Genomic DNA, 9,443 nt, shown 5'->3' with positions numbered 1-9,443 from the left:
CGGTGGAAGGAGAAGGAGGGGCGAGGAAAGCCAGGGAGCCGAGGAGACTGCTCAGGCTGAAGCCTGAGTGTTAAACCCAGCGGCGCGGCAGCAGCCTTTAGGCATTTATCGCCGGCACCAAACTTCTGTTTTGAAGCGTCAGGCTTGTAAGCCTTCAAAAGCAACTGTTAAATTTTTGGGTCCCTAAAAAACTGGGATGAAGAAAGGGTAAAGGACGCTACTAACTTACAACCTCCCAAGGCTAAGGACCACAAGTGGGTAGGAATACTTTACTCTTCACTTTCCTGACTGGGTGAAGTTTGAACTCATCGTCTCTCTACTTGCTGTTCAGTTTCCCCTATATTATTATTATTGAAGAATTTGAAAGAAAGGAAAATAGGGGAATAATTTATAGACTGTGTCTAACTAAAAACTGTAGTTTCAAAAGAAGAAATTTGATAAACTTTGCTAAACACAGTTTGTTTAAATATAGAAGAAAGCCCTTGTCTCAAACAAACTTCTTGCTTTTTTGCTGTTTCCAAACCTGCTCTAATCTTGGATTGAACTTAAGAAGCTTGGTTTTTGAAATTGGCCAAAAGTATCAGTCTGTAATATTTGTTTGAAGTCAGTGGGCACAATTTAATTTTGGACTAGAAACAAGAGTGTAACTAAACAAAGTGATTGGAGATGTTGGCATGTCCCCAATGTCCTTCTTGACTGGGACAGAAGGCAAACACTTTAACATCATTTCAACACCTTATTGAGCAAATGTTTCTGAGACCCTTAACATCTCTCACATTAAAACCTTAAAACTAGAGATAACACAACACTGATTTACTATGGCATACATGTTCACATATCAGAGCCCTCCTCCAATGGATATATGGTATTCTGCTCATTAGAAAGATTAAGCCCTTCTGTACTGGAGCATATTTCATCTTTAGAGGGAGACATTCTCACTTCACAAAGCCATATCCCACATCATCTGTGTCTGATGCAGTAAATGCAGCTAATATACCAAAGCATATATTTGATAATTACAGCTCACTTGACTTGTTGATTGCTTTATGTCTGCTTGGCAATATTACGGACCAGAGAACACAAAATAATTTTCTTTGTTTGATTAATGTTGACGCTTTCCCCCATTTTTAATGAGGGAGTTGCCAGCTTCTCATAAATTGGCAAAAGCAAGGCGGTTCCCTATAGTTAAGGGGTTGCTTGCAGTTCAGAACTTCATATGTTTATTTGTAACAATAATATTTGAAGAACTAAATTCTATTTGTAATTATCTCTACCTTTAATATATCAAACATGGTAACTTTATGCTAAGATGAATTACAGTGTATTTAATGGACCTAAAGTAACAAAGTAACTTTCATTCTGTAAAGGAGACTAATGCTGCATTTTTCCATTGTTCAGAAAATTTCCATTTCTCACTCACAAATCAGCTTTTCCCCACTCATGGCTCGAAAGTTTCTAGAAAATTTATGTTTAAAGACACCTCTTCTCTACATAATAAACTGTATTATCTGTCTTCTGACACAAACTAAAGATTTGCTGTATATACTCATGTATAAGTCTAGAAATTTTAGTCAAAAAATTAACTTCAAAAACCTAAGTTGACATATTCATGGGTCAATGTAAGTACTGTACTTTGTCTCTTACAAAAAAGGAACCATCTCCTGCTGAAAGGCAAGAGTGTAATTTGTCCTGGAAGCACTCCCCTCTCATCCATCCAGCCTTTAGTGTAAACTCAAACAGTTATGCCTGCTGGAATTTTGTAATTTATTTGGCATTGTTTTCCTTTGTTTCATCCTTTAAATCCTAAATTTAAATCCCTAAATTTTAACCTCGATGTATCCACAGGTCATATCAAAATCCATAATTTTGACCCCAAAACCTGCCCTCGACTTATACATGAGGTCGACTTATAGTCGAGTATATATGGTATACTTACCTTCGGTTGCTACTAAATCCCATGCCAAGTCTATCTACCTCTGTTTTCTTTTTTCCAGCCACATTTAACTTTTCTTCTTTCATCTGAATTTCAAGATCTTTGTAAGCCAAACGTAAAGATGATACTCTAAAAAAAGAAACGCACAAAGTCAATATCTGGGAATGAAAAACAGAGCTGCTGCTTCTTGATCCAACAGTAATAGCAACCATGCACAGGAAGGGAGAGGGAGAGAAAAGGTGTTTTGTTTTTTTCAAATGTGTATGATGAGACTGCATGTGATATAACTGAGACAAAATCCTTTTGCTAGCTTTTCAGGATAGGAAAGATTGAAGTACACAGCAGAATCCATACAGAATAAAATGAGTCTGGAGGAAGAGGCCACACCAGGATTCTAAGAGGAGAAGAGTTGCAGGCAAAAGGATTTATCTTAAGAGTGAGGAGCAGTGTGGTCTAAATGTGTTGGAATTAGATGTGTGATGAACAGGAAAAGAACAGAAGGGAACTGGAGAAGATAAATTTGCACCTGAAGAGGAAGATACCTTTGGGTCTTAGCATGTCCAGCACATGCCAGTCAGAAGAGTGGGTGTATACTTAAGTTCTTTATGGTATCTTAAAAGATAGTCTTACAGTCTTTCCCAGCCTTTAGTCCCAGAAAGTTATCAGACCACAACTGTTTTCATCCCTGGGGATGTTGCAGGTTTGGAAACAATAACTAAATTGTGTTAAGTTGATTGACAAAATTAACATGGGAATCTGTAAACTAGATAGACATCATAAAACCAAAATGGGGGATCATTTACTGATCCATCAATGGGTACATGCTTATTTATTCTCTATTATAACATTTAATATGATATAAAAGTGGCGAAAAATTGGTGGAGATGCTGGCAAGGATGGATCTTTGCATGAAATGGAATGCCTTTCTCTCACATAACTGCACTGCTGGATCCAAAACCAGTTAAGCCACAACTATAAACCAGTATTTTATTGTTATGTCTTCTTTCTCTAGCACAACCATCAGCATGTAGGAAATTTCTGGTTCAGATTTCAGTCAATTACAGATTCATATTGTATCTAGTCTCTAAAGTGTATTAAAGATAATTTTGGTTGAAACAAGGCAGTTTCATGAACTATGGTTTCAAGCTGGCTTGCTTCTACTAATCACAGTTAAGACTAGCAATAGAATGGTCAGCTATGAGCATAATAATTAACAGTGGATATTTCTAAAATAGAATTAAAAAATCTAAACACCTCTTGACATCTATATTGAAGGATGGGGAGGTGTATGAAAACTCAGGTTGATTCATTATCAAGTCAATAAACTATTGCTAATTTTTACATCCTATCTGCATCCACTTGGACAAAATGCCCTTAAACGTCTTTCCACATTTCTAGTATAATGCCAAAGCATTATCCTGTGCATTAGTTCCATAAGGATGGAACATCTAACAGTACATCTAAAACACACGCACAGTCCAACATCTCATAGTATTTGCATGTGTATTCAATTAAAACTTTATGCAAAAATCAATATGTTATTTCCATAAGTCAGAAACAAACAAAGTATGGCCCTCTAGATGTTGTTGCACTGTAATTCCCATGAAGTTCTGCAAACATAATCAATGACAACACATTATGAGAGTTGTAGCTCAAAAATAACTGGAGAGTTAAGGGTTGCCCACCTCTGCAGTAGTTCATAACTAGTTTTACATTTACATTCAATTACACTGGCATGTTTAATGGATCACTTGAAATGAGAAAAATTAAAATGAAAATTTACAAAATGTAAAAAGATCCATTAGGGTAGAAATGTATATCACCAGATAGATGATTTATAAAGCATACCATTTGTCAGGCAATAATGTTTAAAGAAGGAAACAAGCTAATGGAAATTGAAGTAATCACTGCTAAGACAAATGAATACATATAAACAACAATTTAATTGAAGATGTTTTGCAATACAAATTCCTGTCTGAAGCCGTGCAAATATGTTGCGGAAGTCAACGTGCTTTTTTTCATTTTTCAACTACAAAGCAAAAGCCACACTTACTTTTATCTCGCTCTGACAGCATTAACAAAATCAAAGATGTCAGAATTGTATGTTTCTACAAACGAGGCACAAACTTTTTAACCTACCTTGAGGAGCTGTTTGATCAAAATGTAACAGACATTTATGAAATATAATTTATGAAAGCATAAAATGAGGCTAGCAGGAATAAATTCCCCTAGATGGGTAGCTATATACCAAAAGAGATTAGTCACAAAAATTAAATAATAATGGTGTCAAAAAGCCAATGTGCTAGTTACAGGCAGCTGGATAATGTAATTATTTGACTGCAGGATCACCCCAGTACCCCAAACATGCATGCATCCTCACCAAAGTGGTATTTTGCCACTTAGCCGAGACCATCCTTCTTATGAGTGCTTTTACTTAAGTGTTTTAAATCTAGTGGAAGTTATTTTAATTGGGTTCTTTTAGACTGATCTTTTCCATCTCTGCTCTTTTTAAGTTTTCATAATTAAGAAAATTATTCCTACAATACTGTACTGTTGTTGCGGGTTTTTTGGGTTTGGTTTTGTTTTGTTTTTAATGTCTGTTAGTTGTCTTCAAAACAGTAGTATTCTAAGATGATTAAATAAATAAAAGAGAATAAATGAACTTCTGCTACAAGTTACAAGTGCATCTTTTCTGGAAAACATGTTGGGTAGGATACTATTACAAAAAAACCCATAATACAAGATATATTCAAGCATTATTATGACTTATTTATAGCACCATATGAACAGTGTGCTAGCTCTGTACCATTGTTACACTATTCTATTGGCCGCTACATAAGAGAAGTGATGGCCTGAAAAGGAAAAACTTCATCTCTGGATGTCCAATAACTGCAACCCATAGTTAGTGGAGTGCTTTCCTGGATATAGGAGTATCAAATCATCACAGTCCACGTGTAGGGGACAACTGAAGTGTGCAAGAAGGGGGCAGTGTTCATTCCTCTAATGTTTAGTATGTATAGATTCAATAACAACTAAATAGTATGGATCAGGGATGGCCAGAGTGTGGCCATCCAGATGAGGATGATGATGTAGTTATGCTCCTTCTTTTACCCCAAGAGTGAAACGTCAGTAGACTTCAACTTTCCTCAGCCTATCCAGTGCTGAGATTTGCAATCCAAAAACATCTAAAGTGTTGCATTTTGCACATCCCTGCTCTAGAACATAGCATGAACAGAGTAAAAACATATTTCGGGAAAGCCATGACAAAATCTTGATACCTTTCCAAAATGTGTTTATGCTGCCACCTCGTGGTCATGTCAAGTAACTAGAAATTTTAAAAGGAGGGGATAGTTTTCCTTTAACCAGAACTATGCTTTTGGATTGCAAAGGACACATACTAGACTGCAAATGAAGTTTTTTGTATTTCAAATGGATCTTAAATTTCCTGGACGTTGAGAATGTCCCAGTAGCAACACAGCAAGAAGGAGGAGGTGCCAGCCTGCAAGAGATACCCCCCCCCGCAAAATACCATTTGAACTAAGAACAAAAGCAGCCAAATGCAAGCCTATTACTAACATCTTCAATTTTTTCTCCTGTATGGTTTTTAACACCTTGCCTGATGAAGAAGCCAGTAGAGCATCAAAAGCTTGCAACATGTTTATTGTGCATTTTGGTTGGCCCAATATAGTTATTACTGCTTGGTGGATTTTTGATGTTATTGGATATGCTTTTGAAGTTAGTATGTCTTTGCAAAGCCAAGTTAAACTCCAGAACTACAAGTTATGCTAACTTTTAGCTGTATTGCCTAAACAACTAAAAGAACGAAGTTTGCATCTGCTTAAATAACAAGGAATTCCTAAGCAGTGAGAATGCAGAGAACCAAACACCCAGCAACTAGCAGTATTTTCACATCAGCATTTTCATTACTATTAAGGGATGGCCCTAATGTAAGCAAAGTTTCTAATATTCTGATATTTCAACATAAGTTCTTAACATGCCCATTAGAAGGGGTGCTTCATGTATTAAAAATATAGTGGGCCATCATATGTGTCTACAGCGCACTCCACATAAGAGATCAAGACAAAGATCCATCTAGTCCAGCATCCTATTTCATGAAACTGTTTACATTATCTATACCTTAAATGGATAAACATCATTTTGTAGAGTTCATACAATGCTACTGCATATGGCCAGGAACTAGTATGTATATACGCAATGTATGCATATGCAAAAATGCACTAAGAAAACCACATATCGTCTTTATATGTCAAAAAGTAGGCCACAGGTACAAGCCAAGTATTCACACAATGTATGAAGAGCCCCAACACTCCTGAGACTACTCTGAATTCTACTCACAAAACGTTAGGAGTTTTGTTACTAATGATGATGCATTGTTATTGTTGTTAACTGCCTTTGAGTCGATCTCAACTCATGGCGACCCTATGGATGAAACATCTCTAAGCCCCCCTGTCCTCCACTGTTTTCCTTAATTCCTACAAATCTATATCCATGACCTCTTTAACAGAGTCCATCCATCTGGCATGTGGCCTTCCTCTCTTCCTACTTCCCTCTACCTCTCCTAGCATTATTGTCTTTTCCACTGAGTCCTTCCTTCTCATAATGTGTTTGAAGCACGACAGCCTCAGTTTGGTCATCTTGGCTTCCAGGTAAGTTTCCAGCTTGATCTGCTCTAGGACCCATTTGTTTGTCCTTTTGGCCATCCATGGAATCTTCAGCACTCTTCTCCAGCACCACATCTCAATTGAGTTGATTTTCATCCTTTCTTCTTAACTGTCCAGTTCTCACATCCATACATGGTAATAGGGAATACAATGGCTTGTATCATTCTACTGTTGTGCTCAGTTCTATATTTTTGCATTTTAGAATCTTTTCTAATTCTTTCATAGCCACCCTCCCCATTCTTAATCTTCTCCTGGTTTCCTGACTGCAGTCCCCATTTGTATCAATGTTTGATCCCAGGTATGGGAATTCTTTTACTATTTCTACTTCTTCATTGTCTAGGTTGAACTTGTGAAGGTCCTCGGTAGTAATGATTTTTGTTTTCTTTATATTCAACATTAAGGCTGCCTTTGCACTTTCTTCTCTGATCTTCCTTATTAGGTGTCCTTCCTCCTATTTTCACTCCTCCTCCTTCTGTGTCCAAGCCTGCTTTTCTTATATGTTCTGCATACAAATTAAACAGATAAGGTGAAAGGATGCAGTCTTGTCTGACCCTGTGTGTGTGTGTGTGTGTGTGTGTGTGTGTGTGTGTGTGTGTGTGGTGTATACAATTTGGAATAAAAACTTCAGTCACAGCTCAACTTAATTACTAAGTTACTAGAGCTGATGAAAGGCTAAGCCATGAAGTGAAGAGACCCAGATCAAATATTTCCTTTGCTATGGCTTCACAGTGTGGGGAGTAGTGGGTTTCAGCTTCTGCCATCCAAGCAGTTTGAAAGCATGTAAACGTGCAAGTAGATAAATAGGTACTACTTTGATGGGATGATAACAGTGTTCTGTCCAGTCATGCTGGCCACATGATGTCAGAGTCATCTCTGACAATGCTGGCTCCCTCTGTTTAGTGACGGAGATGAGGACCACTCCCTACAGTCAGGCACGACTAGACAAATTTGTCAAAGGGGAAACCTTTACCTTTAAGTTTACGGCTTCTCTAGGTAAGACCACTATGTCTCAGTTGCACACATCTAGATATCACTGTTCCTTAATGTTAATGTTAAATTGTAATCTTGCTTGCATGGGAGATCAGTGCTATAGTCCTATAGTTGCTGCAGTCTCTTGTGTCTCCTTTTTGTGGATGGGGATGTATATTGATTGTTTCCAATCTGTTGGCCATTGTTTTGTTTTCCATATCTATTGGCACATGTTGGTTAGCACTACAGTTGACTCTGTCAATGTGGATTGCAGCAATTCAATTGGAGTATCATGTGTTCCTGGTAATTTCTTTTCTGCTATTTCTCTTATTGCAGTTTCCACTTCGCTTTTTAGAATTTGTGGTTCATTTTCATATGGCTCTCTGTTCCATGTATCCTACATTTTGTCATCTCTTTTGTATAATTCTTCTGTGTATTGCATCCAATGCCTTTTTATTCCTTCCTGGTCTTGAATTGTGTTATTTTTATTGTCATAGTGTCCCAGTCCTTGTCTTGATTTTTTTATTTATTTATTTCCTGGATCTTGCGAAATAGATCTCTTCTTTTTCCCTTATTGTTGCTATCTTCTATTTCTCTGCATTGGTCACTGTAGTAATTTTCTTTATTTTTCTGCACAAGCCATTGTACTATTGAATTCATTATTCTTAGTTTGTTCCTATATCTCTTTTATTTTTCTTCTCTTTTCTTTATGATAATTTGATACTACAGTACTATTCAACTTCATCACTTATTTCTTGCACAAGAGTAAAACAATTACTTCTGAGAATGCCAGTTGCATCAAAGAGCATTCAACAATTTCAGCTTCAAACATCCTGCAAATGTATTGCTAGGAAAATATTATAAACAAAATTACACACTTACAGAGGCTCTTCTTTCTCAGCTCTTTTGCCAGCATGTAGATCCTCCTTCATTTTGTCTACTGCTTGTGCTTGTTTTTCAATTTCAGTAAAACTCTGACTGCTCATTTTCTGGGCTCCCAGACCACCCTTCTTTGCTCCAAGCTTTAAAAAGAAAAAAATATGTGGCTTACGCTTTGCAGTATCAAACTGTGGTGCAAGGAAATAATCAATAAAATAAAATAAAAGAGTCACACAGTAAATACATGTGAAGTGATTTAATGTGTATTATATCACTGTCCTACACAATTGAGAAAAAAGAAGAAAAAATAATGGTTAGGCAAAAGAAACAGCATAAGAGAAGGCCAGTTTATACTAATTTAATATATCATATTAAAAGCATAGTGCGGGCTTGTATACTCCCATCTCCTGACACACTAGATTTCCTGTTGAACCACCTGTTTTGCAGCAATCACATTTTTTTTCTTGATAACTGAAATCAGACAAAGATTTCATTTCTAATAATCTCAGTATGAAACTATGTTCCAGTTTTGGTTTGGAATTAGCATGAAATGTAATCAGCTGGTTATCAAAAAGTATATTCCTGGTCAACAATGGTTTGATCATGAGCCAATGGTCACGTTCACATGGCACAGCAAGCAAGGGTTCTGAAGTGCCTGTCTTAGTGCGAATGGGTGAACATGCTAATATACATTTCCTGGATGTTCCCCACTTGGCTCTTACGTCAAGATGCATTTGATGAACAAACAGTAGATCTTCCATCAGCAAGTTTTCTTTTGTTTGGGTTTTTTTTTTCCTGATTTCTGATAAAACAAGCATGGTTTTTAATTTGAAGATGGACAACCAAAGTTCCTGGTAACAAAAGCAAACAGCAGATGCAAGATCCACAGTTAAACCAATCCCATTTACAATGGGAATGACTGGACAGTGTGCTTTTTGCGCCTCATTCTTGACTATCTTTTCTACTCTCTTTTTTCTGTG

The 9,443-nt window shown here is 36.9% G+C and overlaps 1 protein-coding gene across 6 annotated transcripts in view; it reads right to left on the bottom strand.

Moving 5' to 3' along the window:
* ARFGAP3 (ADP ribosylation factor GTPase activating protein 3) overlaps nt 1-9,443 on the bottom strand; it is a 38,850-nt gene that overhangs the window by 11,342 nt on the left and 18,065 nt on the right. For all 6 annotated transcript variants that reach the window (XM_042467644.1, XM_042467646.1, XM_042467645.1 and 3 more), the window contains 2 exons: nt 8,467-8,606; nt 1,937-2,062 (listed from right to left, as the gene is read on the bottom strand). In XM_042467644.1, the coding sequence (XP_042323578.1) occupies nt 1,937-2,062; nt 8,467-8,606 (266 nt within the window). The remainder of the gene's footprint in view (nt 1-1,936; nt 2,063-8,466; nt 8,607-9,443) is intronic.

This window comes from Sceloporus undulatus, chromosome 5 (genome assembly GCF_019175285.1).
Source record: "Sceloporus undulatus isolate JIND9_A2432 ecotype Alabama chromosome 5, SceUnd_v1.1, whole genome shotgun sequence".
In the NCBI taxonomy this organism is placed as follows: Eukaryota; Metazoa; Chordata; class Lepidosauria; order Squamata; family Phrynosomatidae; genus Sceloporus; species Sceloporus undulatus.
The sequence above is the reverse complement of the archived record's forward strand: the minus strand, read 5'-3'. Positions and strand labels throughout refer to the sequence as shown.